The sequence below is a fragment of the Uranotaenia lowii genome, chromosome 3, assembly GCF_029784155.1.
Source record: "Uranotaenia lowii strain MFRU-FL chromosome 3, ASM2978415v1, whole genome shotgun sequence".
NCBI classification, from domain to species: domain Eukaryota; kingdom Metazoa; phylum Arthropoda; class Insecta; order Diptera; family Culicidae; genus Uranotaenia; species Uranotaenia lowii.
The window spans coordinates 265721259-265746993 of NC_073693.1; the positions used below are offsets into that span (position 1 = coordinate 265721259).

Below are 25735 nucleotides of genomic sequence, written 5' to 3' on the forward strand. Positions count from 1 at the left end.
CCGGAAGCTATGAAAATGCTGCTTTTCAAGCCACAGGTACAGATGGCATGCCAAACCAGATATTTCTTCGCGAACTTTGACAGTTTCATGTGCTTGCAAATATCTGCTACCTTTCCCCTTCCTTTTGCCGTTTAAACCTCCTGTCCCGAAAGCTGCTTGTAGGCTTTGACGTAGGTTTCGTCATCCATTACCACGCAGTCAAACTTCGTCAGCATCGTCGTGTACAGCCTCCGGGATCGCGCTTTGGCCGTCGTATTTTGTTTATCATCGCGATTTGGAGTCACTACCTTCTTGTAAGTCGAGAGTCCGGCTCATTTTTTGGCTCGATGCACGGTTGTAGACGATACACCCAGCTTATTTGCGCCATCTCGGAGATAGAGGTTAGGGGTTTCGATTGAAACTACCGGCAACTCTCTTTGTCGTCTCAGCGGCTTTCGGTTTTTGATTTCCCCCCGATCCAGACTTCCTGGCTGTCGACAAACGTTCCCCAAACACTTTATTTACATTTGTAACGGTTGATTTGGCAACTTTTAGTGATTTGCCAGCTTTGCGTGCGAGTAGCTCGGATTTTCGCGATGCGCGAGCAAAATTTTGATACGCTGCTCTTCTTCCTTCGACGGCATTTTGACAACTAAAGAGTGAATTCCAAAACCAAAATAGGAGCAACATTCTACACACATACACACCTTCAAAGTAAGGGGTGTTCGAGTTTTTTAATTGCGAAATTGAAAGAAATACGTCAAGTTGATATTGACCAAACTTTGACCGTATCACCCTTTACATGTAATATTTCAATGGCATTGCGGCGAGAATTAATTCTAAGGGAGAAATTTTTAAGATATTTTGAAGAATATAGCTGGATATATGAAGCGAGTAGAAGAAGTGAAAAGGTGGTGAAGAATGTATGAGGAGGGCAATTTGTGTAGAAAGCTCACTACTGTACGGAGAAAACTATGGCTAGGCTCACTGATTAACTGTTTAGAGGAGGCGAAGCCATCGCAGATCCTCTTCCCAGTCAGATTAGAGTAGCTTAGGTTCATACACATCTAGGCGAGCCACACTTTGAAGAGGATCTACGATTGCTTCGCCTCACTTACATAGTCAGTCAGTGTTCCGTTTCCTCCTGTGACCTCGCTCACTCCATCTTCAACTTCCGGGAGTTCTACACCACTGGTTGTACCACACCAATGATTGCTGACATCGAAAGTCCATCGTTTTAAGACAACGAGTGCTTGCTACAATTTTTTCGGATCTACGAATCAATCATTTCCGTCGTCTATTGCCCTTCGACTCAGTCGTGCTAATTCCTGCCAACGTCTTCAGTCGTCCCTGCCCTGAGTTTGACTGCGGTGACGAGGTTCTCCGACCGGTTTTCAACGGCAAGTATTCATTCTGTTTGAGAACTTGCAATGCCCGTGACATGATCTCACCTTGCAACAGATTTCATCCCGACGGTCAATTTGCTACGATTCGACCAGCCCACTTCGACTTGGGTCACATCACCGGGACGCAAAGAGATTGGCCATTTGGGGACCTCCAAGACCTTCGAATTCAGCCCCCCCAGGCCCCCATTTTCAGCCAGCGTCATCAGTCGTCCCGGCCCTGAGTTCGTCTGTGATGACGATGCCGGCTCCCCAGATCGCCTCTACAGGCAAGTACCTTTCGAATTCAAGAACCAATCCCTCGCGTATTTCTACCTACAACGGTCCTTGGGTAGCTCTGTTTCTACCATTGACGCCTATCAACATGCTACGCTTGCTTACTCAACAAACGTAGCGTATTCATCACCGGGACGCAACGTATCAGGTCCAAAGGAGACCCCTATTCCCTTCGACTCAGTCGTGCTGTTTTTCGTCAACGTCATCAGTCGTCCCGGCCCTGGATTCGTCTGTGGCCTAGGCGTTCTCCAGCCTGTGAGCTCAGGCAAGTGGGCCATACTGGCCGTTTTCCTCCGCCTAATGGTTCCTCCCCTTCCAGCGTTCGAGACTCTAGCTTTGCAATGGAATCTTATGATTCACTCACCATGTACTACCAGAATGTCGGGGGTAAAAACTCCTGTCTAGCAGATTATCTGCTCGCCAGCTTTTGTTCGTGCTACGACGTCGTCGCTTTCACGGAAACGTGAGTTAGATATTTTGACCAGATAACGTTGTGGAGTTTTAATTGCTGTTAAATCCAATTTTCATGACTCTGATCACTCCTAGCACGACTTGGAACTTGTGTGGACCTGCATCGATCTTGGCAACCGAAAACTCTACGTATGCGTGCTGTACCTGCACCCTGATCCCATATCTAACGTGAGTTCTCTCTACGGCCCAGAAGACAATATTCTATTGGTGACTTCAATATGCCCGGTTTGAAGTGGTGCTCCAACAGTGCTCCCGGATCCTGTGCGCTCTACATTCTCTAGACTCCCTGAGTACGGCAACCTTGCGTCAAATTAACAGAGCTACTTACGGAAACGGCCGTATGTTTGATGTCTGCTTTGCTAGCGAAGGGTCTCGTGTTCCGACCATTGATTCGGCCCCTGCTCCGTTCGTTAAGGCGGTTCAGCATCATCCAGCTTTACTGGTCTTGCTCGAGGTCAATGGATTGCATGCTTCTGTCGAAAATTCAGCACCTTTCTGTCTCGACTTCAAGAAAGCGGAATTCTATGTTATCTCCCATATACTGGTCACCATCGGCTGGGAATCTGAACTCGATCTATTGAATCCCAATGCTGTGGCCGAAACCTTTTCACATATCTTAAATAACGTTATCAACCGCCACGTGCCAAAGCGCATGACTTCCGGGAATTTGCGGACTCCCTGGTTTACGAAAGAATTGCGTCGACTGAAGACGACGAAGAGATATGCTCTTAGAAATCACCATTAGCCCAAATCATCCCAAACTAAGGATGTATATCGAAGACTGAACTTCGCTGATAAAAAAGCCAGTAAGCTTGTTACCAAAATTATCTTTTCCGAGTAAAACGTAAACTCAATTCCAACCCAAAATCGTTCTGGAATGCCTGTTAAACTGACTCCTGTGTGACTCGTCTTTCAAGCTTCTCTTGACAAGGCCACCTACCCTTCACTGTGGAAGGAAGCTTACATGTTTCCGGTCCATTAAATAGGGGGATCGGAGAGATATCAACACCTATAGAGGAATTTCTGCTTTATGTGCAATATCCGAACTATTCGAATTAGTCGTCATGGATCCGATTTTCTCGTACTGTTAGCAAAAATTTTCAAATGATCAGCACGCTGTTATACCCAAACGCTCCACGACAACTAACCTGTTGACATTCATCTCATATGTACACGAAAGTTTTACTGCTAAGTCTCAAATTGACGTCATTTATACCGATTTGTCAGCAGCGTTTGATAAGGTCAACCACGATATCGCCATTGATAAACTTGGACGCTTAGGATTCTGCGAACCTTTACTTGGCTGGTTCAGCAGTTACCTAACTGGACGTAAATAGACAGTTCGCACTGGAGACACTCTCTCCAGCCAGTTCTCCGTCTCCTCCGGTGTGTCCCAAGGAAGTCACTTAGGACCGATCTTCTTAATCTGTTTTAACGATGTTCTCTCGGGTGCGGATCTCGGGTGAATTGTCGAGTTCATTCGAATCGCGCAGGGGGCTTCGACAAGGTGATGGTCTATCCTGCATGATGTTCAACGTGGCGCTAGAAGGTGTTATTCGACGAGCGGTGGGCGAAATGCACGATTTTCAACAGATCCAGTCAACTTATCTGCTTTGCCGATTGATATAGTCGGCAGATCATCTGCGGCGGTAGGAGAGATCTACCGCAAACTGAAACGCGAAGCAGGAAGGATTGGGTTGATGATTAATACGTCCAAGACGAAGTACATGCTGGCATGTGGATCCGAGACCGACCGAACCCGCTTGTCCAGTAATAACAAGGTCACGATCGACGGCGACGAGCTAGAGATAGTCGAAGACTTTGTCTATCTCGGCTCACTGGTGACCGCAGACAATGACACCAGCCGTGAGATCCGGAGGCGAATTATCAGCGGAAGTCGTGCCTACTATGGACTCCACAAACAACTGCGGTCGAGAAGACTTAGCCCTCGCACGAAGTGTAACCTGTATATGACGCTTATTAGACCGGTTGTTCTCTACGGGCACGAGACTTGGATATTGCTCGAGGAGGACCTGCGTACACTCGGGGTATTCGAGCGACGAGTGTTAAGAACCATCTTTGGCGGCGTACAGGAGAACGGAGTGTGGAGGCGAAGGATGAACCACGAGCTCGCGCGACTCTACGGCGAACCCAGTATCCAGAAGGTGGTGAAAGCTGGCCGGATACGCTGGGCGGGACATGTTGCGAGAATGCCGGACGACTGTCCTGCAAAACAGGTGTTCGCTACGAATCCGGTAGGAACAAGACGAGTGGGGGCGCAACGAGCGAGGTGGTTAGACCAAGTGGAGCGTGATCTGGCGAACGTGGGGTGCCCGAGAAATTGGAGAACGGTTGCCATGGACCGAGTGAATTTTAGGAATTACGTTCGTCAAGTTATGTCGTGAGACGGAATACTATATAAATAAAAAAAATAAACGATGTTCTCTCACTCCTCGACGGCCCGAAACTTTGTAATGCTGATGATCTCAAACTGTTCTACACCATAAACGGTCAGGACGACATTGAGTGGTGCGACATCAACTGCCTGCCTCTGAATCGCAGTAAATGACGAACTCTAGGTCGTTGATAAAGCTTCTAGAAGCCTCGGATTTTTATTTCGAGTGGCTTATAAATTCGAGGACGTGTACTGCCTGAAGAGCCTGTATTGCAGCATAGTTCGATCCATCCTCGAATACGGATCAGCTGTCTGGTGTCCCTACTACCAACGGCAACGAGCGGCTCGAAGCTATCCAGAGACGCTTATTGCGTTATGCCCTCAGACACCTTAACTGGCAAGACCCGTTCCACATGCCAAGCTACGAACATCGATGTCGTCTCATGGAGACATGGATACTCTTCAAGCCCGAAAAAATGCAACACGAGCTTCTTCCGTCCCCGATCTACTGACATCTTGAATCGATTGTTCCACGCTACTGGAAGCTATTCCTCTTAGTTTGAGACCCCATGGATTGAGAAACCAAGACCTTCAACTGTATGTTCCCATTCGATTGAACAACTATGGAGCCAATAGGACATTCATCGGTGTTATGAAAACGTTCAATCGCTTTTCCGAGCTCTTCAACTTTGACGTTTCGAGGGATGTTTTCGGAAGACAAGTTATAAGAATATCGAGAAATCGCTAGTTAGATGTAAACTTTGTGTAACTTTAAATCGTCATTTGGACCTTTACTTGGTTTGTTGATTGAATAAACAAATACAAATGCAAATGCTCGCTCACTCCTGGTTTACTAATAGGCTGAAGAAGAAAGATATTTACTCAAAGCCAAATGTGTCGATCCTTATGTCTACAGCGATCTCGATTTCTTTGAAACAGTTTTCAAAATTAGTGTCTAATATCTCGGGCTCCATGTGGCAGAACTTTTTCTATACTACACGTATCGAAATGAACCTTTCAGCAATTGAAGGGCCTCTGACGTCGTAAAAAATAGCCAAGATAAAAAAAACGCTTTAATTATTGGACTTTGACAATGCTTTCTGGCTGGAAGACCGTTAGAGGGAATGATCGTTAGACTTAAGATACTTTGACCAAAAGTTGTTGGATCGAAAGGTGATTGTTGGTGTTTTTACTTTTAATCATACACAATAGGTTGTTTTGTTGGTTGCAGATTTTTTTTTTCTGGGTTCGAAATTACCTTACAATTGGCAGTTTGAACTACTAATAGCATGACTTTTGGACAAGGTGGTTTGTACTAAAATAAACTCTAATAAATTTTTAGCTCAAAATTCATTATATTTTGTTATTTGTCGTCTTTGTTTCTCATCCTTGTGTCTCGTAATGTGTTCGTGTAATCGTATGTACACCGTATATAATGCGTATCCGTGCGCTACCAAACCCATAGAATAAAATGTAATTGCAATAAAACTTCATCCCGAAGATCGCTGGACGATGAGGAAGCAGTCAGCACCGGAAGTGCAGCGACGGCCGGTTCCGTAGGGGGCCTGGTGGCTCCGATCGCCGAGATTGCTCCTATTCTAGGTGGTGCTGCCGGCGAGGACGTCGCTGACGGGCAGCTAGTTAAGCAGTCCTGCCACGATTCTGGCATCGACATTCGTGATCCCAACTCGCTGCCCGGAAGTGTGGCCGGAGGAGTAGCAGCGGCCGGGGCAGTTGCACCGGCTCCGGTTGTTGCCCCGAACCCATCCAAAAAGACCTATAGCGATGCCGACATCGTGCTCAGTGACGATTGGGTCCCACCGTTAACGATTGCCCCGACCAGTTGCATTGACAGCTCTCCGAGGAACTCGACAGCCGCCTCATCGCAGCACAGTTCCCTTTCTGCTGCCAGCCAGGTGGACGGTGCCGGAAGGAAGAAAACGTCTAGCGTTAGTTTCAGCGTCGAAGAACACGACCCCCATGGATCCCAAGGTGGACTGGACAAGGGCGCAGAAACCAAGAAAAATAAGGTAAAACCAATATCGACACACATGTTTCCATTTTTTTTTTTCTAATGTGAACTTTCCATTTTTAGATGCTAAAGCGGCTCTCGTATCCGCTGGCCTGGGTGGAAGGACTCACCGGCGAAGGAGGTAGCACTAGTCACAAATCGGACTCGATTGAATCCGCTCCCAACACTGGAGACTCAAATCAAAGTGTATTTTCAAAAGTATTCTCAAGGTAAGTGTGATCATTTAATATTTACTTGATTGAACGATTCCATGAATCGTTTTAAAATCCTTGGAATCATTATTGATTTATTTTTACATGGATATGTTATTCGTTAATTTACCAAATGTTTTATGAGAATGTTTTGAAAAGTTTGACTTATTTATAAGATAGTTTTCTCATCATTTGTCATCCATTTTTAGTGGATTATAAATGTAGATGGAAATAATCTAGAATTTCGTTTACTTTCTCAAAAGGAAATTTAGTTAAAATTTTCATTTGATTTAAATATTAAGACAACACCAGAAACCCTGAACGTGTTCATAACAACAGCACACAACAGAGAACGATTTATTTTTATTTTTTGGTAAAAATTTCGGTTTGTAAATCGCTGCCATATATCGCTTCCAATCGCACCCCCTAATAAATATGTCCTGTCAAATTTACCTTTAAACGAATTGCTTCAAAACCCACAAAAGCTCGCCCATAACGCTCGTTTCGGAACTGGGGGGCAATCTATTCCTATCGAAAACCCCGTCGGAAGATTCGGGCGGTTCACCGGTTCCACCGTTGACCCCTCATGATGGGGCCTTAGCCGGTCACCACCATCACCATCAGCAGCAGCATCATCATCATCCCCATCTCCAAGGGGTTCTCTCGGCACCGATCGGTGGTGCCGCGGCCGGGTAAGAGACGATGCCTAATTTAAACAAAAAATCGTGTCGACACTCAATTAGGTCCCCCAGCAGTAGTCTCTCTTCGGTTGCCAGTTATGCCAATAGTCTTTATTCAAAAATAATGTTTCAGTTAATTTTGGTTTTAATTACCACAACTTAGTGAAATCATTGATGTTTCAAATATTCGAAGTAATAATAGACTGTGCTCAATTTACATATTGATTCTTAAGTTTTTAGGTTCAGGTATTTGCAATTTGAAGATGTTTCTATATGTGCTTTAGATGTTGTGATCCCGTTGAGATAAAATCGATAATTCTATTATCAACCCTTTCAGTGATATATGCATGACTTCAATTATGTCGATAAAATTATCAGTATAACGTACACCGGGGTAAATTGAGAAGCGGGGTAATTAGGGACGATGGTTACTAAAACAATACTGTGCACGGTTTTTTCAAACTTCTTGCCTTTATTCGTAGCTACTCAAAATGCAGCTCGGCAGCCGAACTCGCTAAGCCCAGCAAACATTTTTGTAGGTATATTTCTCAACCACTTTGTTATACGTTTCATATACATTATAGAAAGATCGTATAAAACTCGAAAAAACAGCATTTACCTACCAAAGTGGAGGCAATATGCATACATATTTTCAACATCTGGCTAAAGCGGTAATATTATACGATTTGGACGATATAGAACATCATATTCATACATACTGAAAAAATGCAAGAGAGCACCAGTTTTTTTCTCTAAACGCATGCAAACCGTTGCCAGCGACAGTATTTGCTGCCTCTGTCATTGGGCAATTCTTGCAAATACACCATCTGATTTTTAACAATCTGGTTGCACTGCTGGTCGCAGAGAGAAACACAAAGCTGTTCTCTCACTTGACCCACGCGGGAGAAAGCAAAGGAACGAAATCGTCTTCAAAATCTGCAAACATGGCGGACTTTTTATCATATCCGATTTAAACCATTTAGTACAACTTCGAGTAACAATTTTTACGACCTTTTACTTGCGTTAGCTGGAATTACGATTCGCAGTAACGTTTTTTATGACTTGAGTTATCATTTTAAATGCGATTTCGTGTTTGCTAGGAGTGCTTTCAGTTCAACATACACAAAGAGGGTTCAATTTTTAGTTCATTAGATCGATCTCAGTTTTGCTCCTTCGCCGATGGAAAGATGGGATTAGTTTTTTTTTTTATTATTATTACATTTATTTGGCTTAACCTCTGATACACAGCTGGCCAAGTGGGTATCCAAAATGATATTAATCTATCTATTAATCTATGATACTACTGATTACAAATCGATTTCACAATCTATAAAAAACTGAGCTATTGCTTTATAAATTTGGATGTCACATTTTTTCAACAGGATTTGGATAAGATGGGATGAGTTTTAATTCACAGTTCGGACTCCGTTTTGAACCATCGCAAGGAGGAAAGATAGAAATCAACTTTAATTCATACAATCGATCTATGATTTGACCACGACCAAAACAGCATTTTAGTGGCAGCACTCAGTTTTGAGTTTGACGGGGCAATCGCAAAACTAAATTCTGACGAGCATGCTCAAAACTAAGTTCGATAACCGAATTCCAATTTGAACTTTTCCAATGCCTTTGTTCGTAGCTACCTGAAATACGGTTCGGCAAAAATTGGCACGAATGGGATTAGTTTTTAGTTCGCAGTTCGAACTCCGTTTTGAACCATCGCAAGGAAGAAAATGGTAACTTAATTTTAAGTTCATAGAATCGAACTATGTTTTGAACCTCGGTCATACCTAATTTTGAGTTAAAAAAAAAGCAACGTGTATAAAAGATAAACTATTCCGACAATAACGGATGTTTACAGCGACTTTTAGTTAATTTTCAATTTTTAACTACGATGTCCAGTTGGTGTGCATCTTTTTCAATCGCATATTTTTCGTAAACTAGCTAGCTGTTGATGACAACCTCTTTATTGAAACAATCCTTACATTCAAAAAAACAAGTTAGAAGAAAAAACGGCGATTAAAAATTAAGAAAAAACAGACTATTTACAAAATACTAAAATTTCGTCTCCAAACCCTACCAAAAGTAAGTGGAGGCGGCCTTAAACAATTGTGTTGCAACATAAATTGCACTCAATAATTATTGAAAGATGCAATAATTAAGACTGTTCGAGCAATAAAATAACGTATTCAACAAAGTAAACAAAAGATTGTGGAAAATTTCCTGAAAAATCAAAGGGAGGATCTACCGTCTTCACTTACCCCATAAAGCGTGGTCGGTGAAGACACCAGCAGTCCATAACAAATTTCCCGCTATACATCTAACAAGTTAATCTCTACATTTTTGGTGAGCACCATGTTCTGCATCACATTGAGAGTAATTTTATCAAAATTATTCTTCTGCTGGTTTTTAAATATATTTTTTTTTAAGTTGAACTATACAAAAAACCGTTCCCAATAACCCCGGTGTACCCTATAGAAAAAAATCTCATAAAAAGAAAATACCAACGTAATTTTTTTTAAGTAAAAAGTACACTATGTCACGTGGGCGTGAAAAACTTATTTGGTTTAATTGCCTTTAAAAAATTCAGCGTCACTTTGACCAGTTCTTCAAAACAGACGGTGTGAGTGGAACCTGAATGAAACGCTCCCCAAAGAGATGGATTTACACTTTCCAACTTTTGGAAATCATTAACATAATGTTTCCCACACGACGAATTTCATTTTTTACACACTGAACTTTACTTTTTCTGAACGAAATAATTTAGCTTTGAATGAGTGCTTACGGAGTGCATGGGGAAAATATCTTAATATCGATGATCCTGATCTGATTCTATTTAAAATCAATCAAAATCAGTCGTAAATTCATGAAACTTTTTTCCCTGTGAAGTTAAAAAAAAACATATGAAAAACAATTGGTTTAATCGTCAAATTGAGCTAGCCATAATCTGGCTTATGAATTAAATGGAACAAAACTGTCGTTAATAGGACTTAGTTCAAGCAGTTGAGGAATAAAGTTAATTTGAAAAAGATAGATTTCAACCTACCTTATAAAATTCTGTGGAAAAATATTAATAATTTGGGCTTGACTAGTAATCTCCAGATAACTCTCATTTGCAATCATAATGCCGATAAAATCAACTCCTATTTCTGTTCTAACTTCACTCAAAACGATTCAGCGCCTGTTCAATCTGTGTTTAGAAATTCAGGGTTTTCTCTAAGAACTGTTTAATCGAATGAAATAATAAATTCGGTTTTCTCAATGCAATCTAATGCTACTGGGCCTGATGAAATTCCGATAAGGTTAATTAAAATCATACTTCCTGATTAACTCCCGACTTTATTATATTTATTGCAACCTCCAAATTTCCCACTCTTTGGAAAACCGCGAAAATCTTACCCATACCTAAAAAATGGAATAACAACGATTTGTCTAATTTATGACCGATTAGCTTATTTTGTTCACTCTCTACGGTTTGTGAAAAATTATTGAAGTAACAAATCTCTGCTTATGTTAATGACTTTAATCTTCTTCGCGAATTTCAGTCTGGATTTCGTGCAAATCATAGTACGGAAACAGCTCTCATCAAAGTTCAGGAAGATATTACGAATTGTACCGATAAAAAAGGAGTTGCAATCATGTTGTTGATCGACTTCTCATAAGCTTTCAATCGAGTATCACACTCAAAACTTTACCAGGAATTACTTTCTTTCTTCCACTTCAGCTCATCTGCCGCAAATTTATCACTATTAATTCTGGTGTACCGCAAGGTTCTGTTCTTGGCCCCCTTTTATTCTCCCTTTTTATTAATGACCTTCTTCGGTTCTCGAAAGCTATCAAGTTTTCCTGTTTGCTGACAACGTTCAAGTTTATCTTTGCAATACGGATGAATACAATCGTGTTTTAGTAGCTAATTAAAGAATAAAGACTAAGCTAAACTTGCAGAGTGGTCTGCCAATAACGTTTTAGCGATGAACCCATCCAAAACCAATGCCATCATTTTTTCTAGAAGCAAGTCTGATTTAGAGCCACCGAGTTTAGTTATAAATAGAGTCCTTATTCAATTTTCTGGTAGGGTCAACAATCTTCGAGTCATTTTTGATAAAAATCTCATTTTGAACTTGCAAATTAACAGACTCAAAAAATTTACTCTGCTCTGAAAAGATCATCATCAGCACTTAGACCGCTTAGATTCCAACACCAAGCTTAAATTGTTCAAAACTTTTTTACTACCACACTTTATATACAGTTGTTTCGTTTTTTCAAACGCTAAAATTTCACACTTGGACTGCATGAGAATAGCTCTGAATGCATACGTAAGATATGTCTACAGCCTCGATCGTTTTTTTAGTGTAACTAATCTTCAGAAAAATCTGCTTGATTGCAGTTATTCCAATTTTTATAGTTTTCGCAATTGTATGTCCATTTTTAAAATCATTAGCAGTAAAAAAACAACCCTATTTATATTCACTATTGACCCCAAAACCCCATTTTCTCTCAAAACAAATTCAAAGAGGACTTAACTGACTTAATAGGAATGAATGAAACCAAGATAAAAATATGGCCTTATATTACAAGAAACTTCAGGATTGGTTAAGTTTTTCGACTTAATATTATATCCTAAACTGTAACGATTAAAAAGTTCATTGATCTTATGTTACATTTATAAATTATGAATTGAATGAATACTTTTAAAATTTGGTGTTCAGTAATTGTTTTTTTTTCAAGTTTCAAAATGGCATGCGGGTTTGTGGGTGTTGATGTTTTTGATATTTTTAATGGAAAGTACAAATTTTTTTTCGTAGATTGTTTTTTCAATTTCATTTCCTAGAGGTAATTGGGAAATTCTCTGGCTACGACTTTGCTTGAGGCGGCTAAGCGTAGTAAAATGATATACCTGTGTAATATGTCTTTTTAAAATTAAAATTCGAAAAAGTTTCTTTTTAATCGAAAAAAATTATTTGAATGGACTTATATTTTTTGTAATCTTGCTGAAGATACTTAACACTAGAAGGACCGGCAAATTGAATATACTTATTCGGACCGTGACCAGTCAAAATGACTGGTAAAGGGGAAATTTTTTCTATCAAAATATTTTTAATTTTTTTCTTTTGAAATTATTTTGTTATTAATTCGATAACATTTTTGTTATAAAATTGAATTATTTTTTCACCATGGGTGCCCGGAATCACCTCAGTTTGGCATAGTTGACGAATGCGTGTATGTCATAAAATGAATATGTCAAATAATTATCAAAAAATTAAAACACATTATCAATCTAGTAATAAAAACATGTAAGATGGCTATGGTTATTGACCATGGGTGCACGGTTTCACTTTAGTTTTGTTTTAGTAGATACTTTCTAGCATTCATCGCTCTGAAGTTTTTCCACCCGATGCCTATAAATTATACCTGATATTGTAGGTTTTGAAGCATATTTTTATATAAGTAGAGCAATATACCATGGGTGCACGGATTCAACGCCATTCACCCAAATTCATTTTTTCTGCATGTTAAAGGTATAGAATAAAGACTTTTAAAGATTCAAATGAAAATTTGTGTTATATACATGGTTTTTCACTATGGGTGCACGGATTCACCGCGTTTTAATCAAATTTTGGACTTTGTGCAATTTTTTTAAAAGCATTATTACAAATCTTAACTTAACCAAAGTCGAAATCATGTTTTTCATGCTGAGACATAATTATTTAAATAATGATTTTTATTTTAAGCTCTGTTTTTTCATTCCTGGAAAAGAATATTTCAATTATATCTTGAAATAATAAATTTATTTATTTATTATTAAAAAACAGGTTTTTGCCATCGTATATTTATCTGATAAGATCTGATCAACATTCAAGAAATTGGAAAACGGTTATCATGGATCGAGTGAATTTTAGGAATTATATGCATCAAGTTATGTCGTGCGACGGAAAACAGTGGAAATAAAAATAATGAATCAACATTGTCAAATGTACACATTGATTTGTTTTTCCTTAAAAGTTTTTCGATTGACTAATGTTGCATTTCAAATGCCTATCATATCTAACTCAAAAATATTTTGTGTTCTGAAGCAAGTTGAAAACTATTTATTTCTATATAATTAACAACGGCGAATTTACAGCCATTCCGTGCACCCATGTTGAAAAATCTTAGCGCCAATGGGGTCTATCAGATAGACTGGCGTGAGTCTAGTCTGGGTATGCCAGGTGTACTGGGTTCGATTCCCGGTATCGTTAAGAAACTCTAGGGTTCACACCCCGTAAGTTGTCGACAGGTAAGATGTGTTTCCTTTTATAATAAGAATGTTCGATAAGAATGTTCGATAAGAATGTTCAATCAGTTGCCAGTTTTATACACGGGTGCCGGAATACCTGTAAGGGAACTTGAATTGGAAATTTGTCGAACCTAATAATCTAAGAATGCATGTGAATACATACTTGGGCAGAAACTGCGGTGAATCCGTGCACCCATGGTGGATAACCAACATATGAAGAATAATCAAATATAAAAAAAAATCATTTAAATTGTTCAGTTTAATAGACAAAAGGTCTTCAAATTTGAATGAATAAGTACACAAATCATATTTTTTTACTCATACTAGTTCAGTATAAAACATATTTATCACCTAAAATTACTCGATTACTTGAATGGACATGTATTAAGACTAACTTAACTTTTACAAATCTTGATGAAATTTCGCCAAATTTTGACAGAAAGTTCTATTATAGTTGAGCAACAAAACAGACCAAAAAAATTGGGAGTCAAGTGCTTGAAGCGCCACACAGCGGTCGATCCGAGAACTTTTTCTACAAATTTTCATGACTTCGCATCGAAAATCAATAATTTCATAGCGAATGACACACTCCTGCCCACCATAAATCAACTAAGGCTTTTTGTCTTGAATGTAGATTGCAAATAAAACCAAAAGCAAGCGAAAAAAATTATCTTGTTTGAGTTATAGGTTTGTGAATTTTACCAGTCATTTTGACTGGTCACGGTCCGAGTGTCCATGGCGAAATTTTTCTCGCTTATTAAAAGAGCTAGAAAAATAAAAAATACCAGTTTTGTAGAGATTCAAAATTCATGAAAAGTCGTATTTTTTACGAATTTTTAGAGCGTAGTGTTCAAAAGATATTCAACAAACAAAGCGTCCCACCAGTCATTTTGACTGGTGCGGTCTTTCTAGTGTTAAGATTTCAAAATTATTTTTCTCACATTTTCTTAAGCTTATCTTTTTATAGAAATAAAAAACTAGTGACAAAATTTTCTCAGAAAACCTAGGCTCAATTCTGTGGACATGTGTGATGGTTAAGAAAAGAACCTCAAGAAATGTATTTTTCGTGGTTTGAAATTTTAATTTTCTCCATTTTGGTAAAATTTCTAGTTTGTAGAATTTTCAAAGACAGTGACAAATTAGGAGAATACGGGAAACCAAAACATCAATGTAAAAATGTTAGTAACGATCTCAAGTGATTCCAGAAAAAGATTTTAACTTTCATATCTTTAATTTTAATCTTGATCTCTAGAAATTGAAAATCTTCATCTTTTAACCGAAATTAAAAATAAGTTGTTTCTTTTGAAAAATGTTTGACCATCAATTATTACATACAGTACCGTTCATAATTGTATAGAAATTGGAAGCTCGCACTCAGTCATTTTGACTTTGAGCTTCCATAACTTATTTCTCAGGTGATTTTTTTTAATCAATTTTTTTGCGTAAGATAGATCAACTATCACGCTATCATGTCACAAAATTTGACACAAAAAAACCTGAAACAATTTTGTGAGATTCTTATTTCAAAACACAAATGGATAATTGCTTCCGTTTTTTCTTTGCTTTATCGCTTCTGTCAGACTTTATTTTACTGATTTGTGGACAGAAAAAGTATTGTTCTCATGAATCGTCCAAAATTCTATAGAAATCACATTTTTAGGTTCAGAATGTGAATACTGTTTATTCAATATTGTCAAGTATTTGTTTTTAATAAAATAGTAAAGTTGAACTTTGCGCAGTTGTTCTAGAGCCTAAAAGGAATCTAAAATCAATATATTGATTCTCGGCGATTCCTGTCAAGAAAAAATCTTAAATCGATTTTTATTTCTTCATCCGACGTTTCGGCATTTATTATGCCTTTTCCAAGGAGTCTATGAATATGACATAGTTAATTATGTGTTTGAAAATGTGTAACAATAGGTGGTGGTAAGTTTTTTGAATCTGCTAAACTGTCTTATCGGGAAATGTAAGTCCAGTTGTCTGTGATGTTTAACAAAAATATACAAAGTTGAGCTTTCTACTTGCATGTAATCTTACTTGAAATCTCTTCTATTTATGATTGATCTGGTACGAGATGTAAGTGTTACACCTTTTTAAACACATTATTAATTATGTCATATTAAAAGACTCCTTGAAAAAGGCATAATAAATGCCGAAACGTCGGATAAAGAAATAATAACCGTTTTAAGATTGTTACTTGACTGAAATCGCCAAAAATCAATTTATTCATTACCCAACCAGTCGATAGATTTCTACTATGGAATCTTAAATCGTTTGATTCTGTTTTGGTCCAGTTTTGACTAGTCTAGTCTAGTGAATACTCCTATAGGGTTGTAAACAAATTTGAGGAATCATCTTTTTCTGAGTTTTATAAATGGTGAAATGAACATCATTATGGCATTCAGTATCTCGATTTACATATTTCTACCTTATACAGTGAGCGAAATAAGAATAGCACCACTTCGTGTTTTGCTTGTTAAAATATGAATGATTGAAAATTACGAAAATTTTCTTCCACAGTTTCTGAACTGCTTAACGGATAAATCAATCATAAGTTTACTTTTTTTGGACGTAGAAATTGGCGTTGAGGACCAAAAATGTGAAAAAAGGGTGCGAAATAAGAATAGCACCACTTGAGTTTTTCAACAAAAACAAGATTTTTTTTTTAATTTACTGTGTAAAAGTAAATAATAATGCTTCTACGAATTATCTGAATAGATAACTGCATTTTAAGGGGTATTCCAGAATTCCAAAGGTATTGATATTTGTGCTAGAAACTTAATCAAACTGCTTGATTTCTTCATTAACATTCATAAGTATGATGCAAAATGATGAAACATAGATTTGAGGCTGAGTTTGAAACCAAAAAGCAGGTTGGAATTCAAAAATACTAATGTCTAATACTAATACTACCCGGTAAATTTGAATCGGCAGAGAGGTAACTCAAATCGCCAGAGGGATCGTAACGATCTCTCTGGCGATTTTGCATCATCACATCGTTAGAGAGGAACACACCATACGCGTACCTTGGGTGAGTGCCACGAATTAAGCTAAGACACGCCCTCCAGAGAAACACACGAAAACAACCCGAATCGTGTTTGTATGTTTCTCTTCGAGACGCGTGTCTGCCTGCCTGCGAGCGAAGTCGACTGCTACGATTGAAAGCACGCATATAAAAAAGACGGGGATAAAGTGCGACCACACCGTACGAGAGTACGATTCAAACTGATTTCGCATGTACGCATTCGTATTCGTTGCCTCTAGGTATCTCGGCAGGACAAACCGAATGAGAATTCTTGCGTTCTTTGTAGTGTCGCCGAAATTAACCGTTTTATTCTAAGTTCGGTGACTCAACTCTCAATTTTTTGCATGCTCTGTCGATTTTTGAGAGGACGCGCTTACTGGGTAATAGTCAAACACTATTTCTCTAGTTTTAAGTCCTATCCTAGCAGCACTATCTTGTTATTTAACCAAATTCATGCTCATTTTCGAATATCCGAGATTAATTAAGGAGTGCTGGATGATTTTGGTCAAGAAATAAATACATTTATCGTGTGAACGCTTTGGAAATTCTAAGATAACTAAATCGAAGAAAAAAATGGAATTGCATCAAGGTCAATAAAAGTGAATTTTTTGGACCGATTATCAGAATAAAGTTATACTTTGCGATGGAGCTTGATGGAGTATTATTGGTATGATTTGCAATTGAATCGGAAGTTAAAATGAGCAGGAATTTAGGCGGTTGTACATTTTTGTGCTGGTGATTCTTTTGTAAATCCGGAAAAGCTTTCTGCAGCGTGAACTTCCACAAAACTGTGATGGTAAAATACCTCAAAATGATGAATATGTGCCAAAACAAACCTGGAAAATCAATATTGAGACTAAATTTGGTTTTAACTGCAAGATAGTGCAGCTATCTACGATTTGAAACTGGAAAAAGTGTGGTTTACTGAACAAATTCAAAGTTTTTGATTTCCAACCTATTTTTTCTGATTCAAAATTAACCCCAATTGTTTGTTCCATCATTTCACGTGATTTTAATAAAGAAAGTAAGTAGTTTGGTAAAGAATTACAGCTCAAATATCAAATGCCTTAACGCTAGAGTAGCATCTCTTAAAACCCCCATTTAATACCTTTGAAAACCTTTGGAATTCTGGAAATCTCCTTAAAATGCAGTTATCTATTCAAATAATTCGTAGAAGCATTATTGTACACTTTTACACAGTAAATTTTAAAAAAAATCTTGTTTTTGTTGAAAAACTCAAGTGGTGCTATTCTTATTTCGCACCCTTTTTTCACGTTTTCGGTCCTCAACGCCAATTGCTACGTCCAAAAAAAGTAAACTTATTCTTGATTTATCCGTTAAGCAATTCAGAACAATTTGTAGAATAAAATTTTGGTGATTTTCAATCATTCATATTTTAACAAGCAAAGCACATCAGATAATGACTTTGATCTTTAAAGAAAACTTGTCAGGTTACTTTTCGCTTCGTTATCATGATGTAAACTTTAAGAAATGTGGTTTTTATTGAATCATTCTTATTTCTTAAGTTAAATTTTCACCCACTATAAATTAGACGTTGAAAAATAGTAAGAAAATTCTTTCTTTCAAAACGACTACAAATAATTTTTTTCTGTTGTAGATTCTAGCTCACCGATGATGTACTGTGCTTTATTAATTAAAATCAATGATGTTGAACAAATTTGCAAGATTGAACAAAATCCTCAAAAATTGCATGAATGTGACCAACTGTTTTCGATTGTTTTGAGCAATGAATTAACTCTGCCATTTTCCCTTTCGGCAGGCGCTCCTCGATAGGAACCTTCATCCGGCCCCATCCCTCGTCGGGGGAGGGAGCCCCGGGCAGCACCGGAGGCGGCGTCGGCAAACAGAAACAGGCCCCTCCCAAGCTGGACTACCGCTCGATGGTTTCGATCGACGACATGCCGACGCTGTTCGTCAGCTTCGATAGTAAGTATTGCTTTTTTTTAACTAGTTTCTTTTAAAACTGTTAGAAGATTAAAAATTTCCAATAGAAAGTTTGAGGAGTTCTCGTTACGGTTCAAAGTGCTTGTTTCAAGTTATTTTTAAAGTTTTCTTAATACTTTTTACTGTTAGTTTTTTTTTCGTGTTAATTTGTTCTTACTTGATCGCGTTGATCTCCAGGGACTAGCTCTGTGCAGATCGTTTGGTGCTTACTAGCAAAATAGGATTTAAGCTTTGAAAATGTTTTATTTTTCTTCATTGCATTTTAACGGTACTAACCGATTTGCTATTCAATTTCTAAGGCACCAGCTCAAACTCAAATATGCACAAACTACAATCATTGTATTCAAGCACCAATTCTACTAAAGCTCATACTCTCGCAAAAAAAGACTCGAAAAGCAGTCATTCTCATTTACAGTGAAGCTATGCCTAGTTTTTAATTATTTTTGTCAAGACCTCGGATAAAAATTCTGAAATCTATTTTTCAAGCTCAGATTTTTTTTTATTAAAATTTCTGCTTTCAGAATTCTGAATTTCCAAATGAATGTTATGTTATTTTTTTATTAAACTTTTGTCACAGTGTTCATTTGATTACAAAATATCTTAATTTGAGCTATGATTGTTTTTCATGCGTTGTTATCATATTGTTACAAATTTCATCATGTTTATTCTTTTGAAAATAACCTTTTTGACTAGTTTAATCTGCCTACAGGCGTATTAAGTTAAGTTTCATATTTTAAGGTTAGGATTCAGCCTTCTGCATATTCAACTAAGCCTTTTCCTACGCTCTAAACGATTTTCAACTCCTTAGATGGTTAGTACGGTAACTGATTTTATTGTTTTATTCTATGGCAACATCAACAACAACAACACATCAACATTCCAACCTGTACAAATACAAAAAAAAAATCCAAACATGCGAAAAACCATTACAAACCAAAACAAAACCAAAAAAAAATTGTCAAACAAACTGTTAAACAATCCAAAAACAAAAACAATCCAGTGAGGGCGCCATTGTTTCCACAGCTAGAGAAACTTGGTAGGTTTGCCGATGATTTGAAGCGTGTTTTTATTGAACTACTCCATTTTCTGCTTCTGTGAATTATCCACCATTTTCCATTTTTGATTGAAACCGGCTGACTAGATTGTTTTGAAACCGAATATGAAGCTTAAAAATAGTGTGACAATCTAGTTAGCCAGTACATTTTTTTACCGCATTCAATCATTCATATGTTTTCATTTTTGATTCATTCCAATGTACTTGATTTTTTTTATCCACATTACTATGTGATACTCAATGTTATTGATGTTTATACAATTTTGAAAAATTGCTTTTCGAATCATACCCACTACATAAACGTATTTATTATGCTATCCTGATTTCTGTTCATGATCGTCAATTTTCATTTTTCTGATTTTGAATTCAAAATGAAATGTTGCATCTTTTAACGATTTTTTTCGGTAACACCGCATTTACAATATTGGTAGTCGAATACCTTTTTTTCTCTTAAATGCCCTTTTTTACAAAACCTTGTTATTCACAAGAAAAAAATCTATTGTCACATAAAATTGAAAAAAAAAATTAAACCTAAAAAGTGAGTACCTACCCATAACTGTTGATGTTTTTTTCACCGTCACCTGCTTTTGATGTCGTTCAAATTTCCGCCTGATTTCACGTTGTAGTTCCTTCTTCATAGGCAAATGCACCTGTGTGAGTGTGTAAAAATATGTTAATCCGGGGGTACAACAGGTTTTACACCTGCTGGATTGGGCTCCGTTACCGAGCTTTCTCAATTCAATACTAACTTCCGCTCTTTTTATTATTATATCTCTTCCCACACGTATTCCAAAATCTTGAACAAAAAAACAGAGCTCATCCCGCGGCCTGCTCGAGCCTGTCCGGACCCACCGATGTATCTGCGGTTGCGGATGGGTCGCAAGGCGGGCCAGGAAGCGGCCCTCCCGACAACGGTCATGTCCTACGGCAAGAACAAACTGCGACCGGAGTATTGGTTCAGCATTCCCAAAAATAAGTAAGATCGTTAAAAAAATATATAAGATTCGGACCTCTTCTAACAATTTTATCCTCTGTTTTTAGGGTTGATGAGTTGTACCGGTTCCTGAACGCCTGGGTTCAGCATCTGTACGGGGAGCTGGACGAGAAGGCCATCAAGGAACGCGGCTACGAGCTGATCCAGATGGACACCGAGTGGACGACCAAAACCGGCAGCCCGACCAAGGTAAGCACCGACAATTATAATCATATGGTTTTCTTTGATTAATGATTTTTCGGTGATTTATTTAGGACGAAATTAAAACTGCTGTTTTTTTTAACGTTTCGGCCTACTGAGCTTCAGCCATCTTCAGAAAAAAACTTGTTTTGCCGCGTGTTTCCCTAACGGCCGTCTCTTAATATTAAAATATTAAGAGACGGCCGTTAGGGAAACACGCGGCAAAACAATTTTTTTCTGAAGATGGCTGAAGCTCAGTAGGCCGAAACGTTAAAAAAAACAGCAGTTTTAATTTCGTCCTAAATGAATCACCGAAAAATTATCAATCAAAGTAAACCATAGAAAAGTGCGGTGATCAAAACCAAATGTCTCTCTTAAGAGTAGCGATTTTCTCCAGATGGGTTGATTGATTGATTTATTTATTAATAGAGGCTTTAAAAACTCCAGATGGGATCGAGACTGATCACTTAGTGTTTATCTTTCGAGGTCATGATGGCTAGCATGTTACAAATGCTGGAACCGTCATACCTAAGAAAGAATTTTATGTTATCTAGGCTATGACTGAGATTATATATTTTGGCTATATGCTTCTACTTCTCCATCATGAAATCGCTCAAACCACTGCTACTAACAGGCTCCCAAATGTATCGCAGGTTTTCAGCTAATTTCTGACATTCGCTCAAGTATCTTCACGAGCTCAATTTACCTCTAATCCCGATGCAGCCGCTGCGACTTTTTCAAACATACTGAACAACATAATCATCAACCGTGTTCCGAAACGTAGCTTACCCTCCAACCCGCGAGCTCCCTGGGTCATTAATCAACTGCGACACCTGGAGACAGCTAAAACCGTGCTCTTCGAAACTTCAGCAAGCACAAGTCCCTCTACACAAAGGAAGAATACCGCTAGCTGAACACGGCATACAAAAAAGCAGGAGGCGTTGCTACCAGAACTATTTCCACCGGCTACAGAGTAATTTTAGGACCAACCCGAGATCTTTCTAGAAGTACGTCAAAAATCAGCGGAAAAAATTCGGGCTTCTGTCCCAAATGTTCTTGAACGGTTTCACAGCGAATACCGATCCCGAAATATGCAATCTTTTTGCTGAGAAATTTTCTAGCGTTTTCACAACTTAGTTCATGTCCTCAGAACAACTGGATTTTGCAGTAGGAAATATCTCACCTCTAGATTCTACCTTAAACGGTATTCCTTCGATGACGCTGCCATTTTAAAGGCGACAATAAAGCTAAAAAATGCATCACCTACGGGTCCGGACGGGATACCAGCTATCTTTACAAAACGTTTTATGCATCATTTGCTGACTTCACAATCTTTCCCTCGCTTTTGAAAGAAGCTTACATGTTCCCTTTTCACAAAAAAGGAGATACGAGAGATGTAAGAAACTACCGTGGAATATCAGCTCTATGTTCGATAGCCAAACTGTTCGAATTGGTTGCTTTGGACCCGATTTCATCGTCCTCGAAGCAATACATTTCTAACAATCAGCACGGATTTTTGCCGAAACGATCCACGGATCCATGGAAATTACGTTTTAATACAATTCTCCACTTGTTCAGGTGTGCCCCAGGAAAGCCACTTGGTACCGATAATTTTTGTCATCTATTTTAACGATGTTCTCACAATCCTGAATGGCCCAAAACTTGCGTATGCCAAGGTTGGCTGGTCTATCTGCCAGATAGCCATCCCCGAGCAACCGGAAAGGTGCTTTCGGTGCGTGGAATATGGGCATAAATCTTTCGCGTGCAAGGGCATTTCCAGGAGTGGTTTGTGTTGGCGGTGCGGTGAAGCCAGCCATCAGGTGGCTAGATGCACCAGAGATGCAAAGTGTCTCCACTACGGTGGAGGACACAGGGCTGGCAACCCTAGGTGCCCTGCGGTCCAGCTTAACCTCAACCACTTCCACTCAGCACACCAGCTGTTGCGGCAGATGGCATTTGAGGAATAGCTGGACGTGGCGTTAGTGGCAGACCCGTATCGCAGGACCACGGATGGCAGTAATTGAGTAACCGATAAAGCCAAACTGGCCGCGATATGGTTTACAGGAAAATACTCCATGGTGTCGGCTGGAGGCTTCGTGATAGCCAAGGTCAACGGGATCTTCGTCTGTAGCTGCTACGCCCCCCCGAGATGGTCTCTAGAGAGGTTCGACGTCATGATGGACAGAATCGTCGAAGGTCTCACGGGCAGGATCCCCTTTGTTATAGGAGGGGACTTCGACTCGTGGGCCGTAGAATAGGGTAGTCGCTTTACAAACCCCAGGGACAACTTCTGCTGGAAGCCCTAGCAAGGCTGAACGTAAACCTGGGGAATGTAGGCGATACATGGACCTACCACAGGAATGGGAGCGAGTCCATCATCGACGTCACCTTCAGCAGTCCGGCCTGGACGAGCGACTGGAGCATAAGCGACGTGTTCACCGATAGCGATCACTTTGCGATCCAGTATCAAGTGGGCATAAGTACGCGGGCAGGTAGAAGAGGTACGACAACAGAAGCACGCCTCTGGAAGACAACACAGTTCGACCGGAACGTCTTTGTCGAAGCGGAACTTGGAAAACCTGTCCTTGGAAAACCTGACGAGGGTACTGGCACGCGCATGCGATGCTGCGATGACGAGGATGGCTAAGCGGAAAGACATTCGGCAACCCGTCTACTGGTGAACGACGGAAATCGCGGACCTGCGTACTAGCTGCCTACATGCTAAGCAACATATGCAGAGAGCGAGGTCCCCGTCAGCGAGAAAGGAGCGAAGAGTGTCCTACGCAATTGCGAGGTCTGCCCTCTGCAGGGCAATCAAGGCAAGCAAAAAGACACGTTTTATGCAACTCTGTGAGCACGCCAACAACAACCCCTGGGGCGACGCTTACAGGACTGTCATGGCCAAGACACGGAGTGGGGGTGTGCCGCAGGAAACGTGTCCGAACAAACTGCGCGAAATCATCAACGAGCTGTTCCCACAGCACGAGGGAGCCAAATGGCTGAGGGTCCCATATGACTGAGATACGCGTGAAGAGGAGCAGATTTCGCTGGAGGAACTACGGGACAGTCCCTCCAGCTGAACAAAGCTCCGGGTCCGTATGGTATTCCTAACGTTGCAGTGAAGGCCATGCTCATGGAACACCCCACAATACATGGATGAGAGGGTCTTCCCAGACGTGTGGAAGCGGCAGCGATTGGTGCTCCTGCCAAAACCGGGTAAGCCACCAGGTAACCTATCAGCTTATCGCCCGATATGTCTCCTGGATACTACTGCAAAGGTGCTAGAGAAGGTGGTCCAGAGCAGGATACAGCTCTACACCGAAGGTGCGAACGGTATATCCGATAAAGAATTTGGTTTTCGGAAAGGCCGCAGTACGGTGGATGCCATTCGACGTATCATCGAAAAGGCAGACGAAGCCAGACTTAAGAAGAGGAAACCGGTTTTGCGCAGTGATCACCCTATGACCAGTGAGAGAATGGAAACAGTGAGTGCCTCGGCAGGGATTATCTTCTGCTACGAGGGATTATCTTCTGCTACCAATGTGCGGAAACATGCCATAGAGGCCTCGATGTCCAGTTAGCAGCACCAGTGAGACAGCTTGGAACGCGACACGTGGACCCATCGCTTGATCCCTAACGTCAGATTTTGGATGGATCGGAGACATGGAGAGGTGGATTTCTGCATGACGCAGTTCTTCACTGGTAACGGATGCTTAATACAGTACCACCATGTATTGGTTTGGACTTGTTGCCTCACCATTCTGCCCAAACTGCGGTGACACAGTTGAGCCTCCAGAGCACGCAGTGTTCAACTGTCCGAGGTTCGAAGGGGTACGCACTAACATGCTTACGTCCGTACTGTGCGTATGATCCTTGTAAAGCATACAAAGATAAGACTTTACCTCCTGCGTATGCCGAGCTGTTAGGTACGTCTCGAACGTTGTGTAGCCGCAGGTTATCCGAAAAGAACGCGCTTCCTACGGCGGAAGCTGCGGGATAAGACTTTACCTTCTTCGCAGTCGAACTCGTAGAGGGAAGAGTATTCATGCTGCGGAATACTCTCGGGTAGAGCGACTTCACATCGTCGGCGGGTGAGTCACTCGAGTCGGTGTAGGATGACGTCTTCAACGGGAATCATCCGAGTAGTTTCGTGAAGCCCCGGACATGTGCTGTGACAGGCGCGTGTCCAGGATAAGCTGCTCTCGATACGGCACACGGACGAGCAAAGAGGAGAGCCAAATCAAGCGGAGCCAAGATCTCGAGTCGTTAGAGGAGAGGTCATAGGTCTCTTGCAGTGGTCTCGAACAGAGGCGGAGCGCACGATAGTCGTGGAAACCAAGCAAGCCCCGAGTTACGAGTAAAGGCCGGAAGTCGAGTCGTCAGAGGAGAGGTCCTGAGTCTTGAATCGTACAAAGAGGCAGGGTATATATGCTGGAGTTTTGACTTGAAACTGAGTAAGTCGAAGAGCGCTGAGCCGCAGAATTGGTCTCCCATCTGGGGTACAGTCTTCGATGCAGGTCCGGATGGGAATTACGGCCAAAGGCCCCAAGTGGACTTTATGGCGTAGGGGTACATAGTATCTATCTAGAGTCGACCAATTGCATCCATGGACCCAGAGTAGCATACTTGGGGGACGCGGTGGCTGGGTGATCAACTAATAAAAAAAAAGGCCCGCAACGTATGGTGCAAAGAGGAGGAATTTGGAAATCTCCCTCCTTTTTATCTCGCTCCGTGAATTTCTTTGGGCTCGGCTGGTAAAACTAGCAAAATAAGCGTGGCGACGCAATTGTTAAACTCGTAGCAGGAGATGAGT

General features: G+C 40.1%; 1 protein-coding gene across 19 annotated transcripts in view; it reads left to right on the forward strand.

The window, feature by feature from the left end:
* LOC129751152 (TLD domain-containing protein 2) overlaps positions 1 to 25735 on the forward strand; it is a 637530-nt gene that overhangs the window by 504078 nt on the left and 107717 nt on the right. For 14 of the 19 annotated variants that reach the window (XM_055746481.1, XM_055746483.1, XM_055746482.1 and 11 more), the window contains 7 exons: positions 5990 to 6554; positions 6620 to 6765; positions 7233 to 7439; positions 18510 to 18676; positions 19695 to 19730; positions 20562 to 20724; positions 20790 to 20931. In XM_055746481.1, coding sequence (XP_055602456.1) covers positions 5990 to 6554; positions 6620 to 6765; positions 7233 to 7439; positions 18510 to 18676; positions 19695 to 19730; positions 20562 to 20724; positions 20790 to 20931 — 1426 coding nt within the window. The remainder of the gene's footprint in view (positions 1 to 5989; positions 6555 to 6619; positions 6766 to 7232; positions 7440 to 18509; positions 18677 to 19694; positions 19731 to 20561; positions 20725 to 20789; positions 20932 to 25735) is intronic. The other 5 variants (XM_055746480.1, XM_055746499.1, XM_055746476.1 and 2 more) reach the window with 4 other exon arrangements.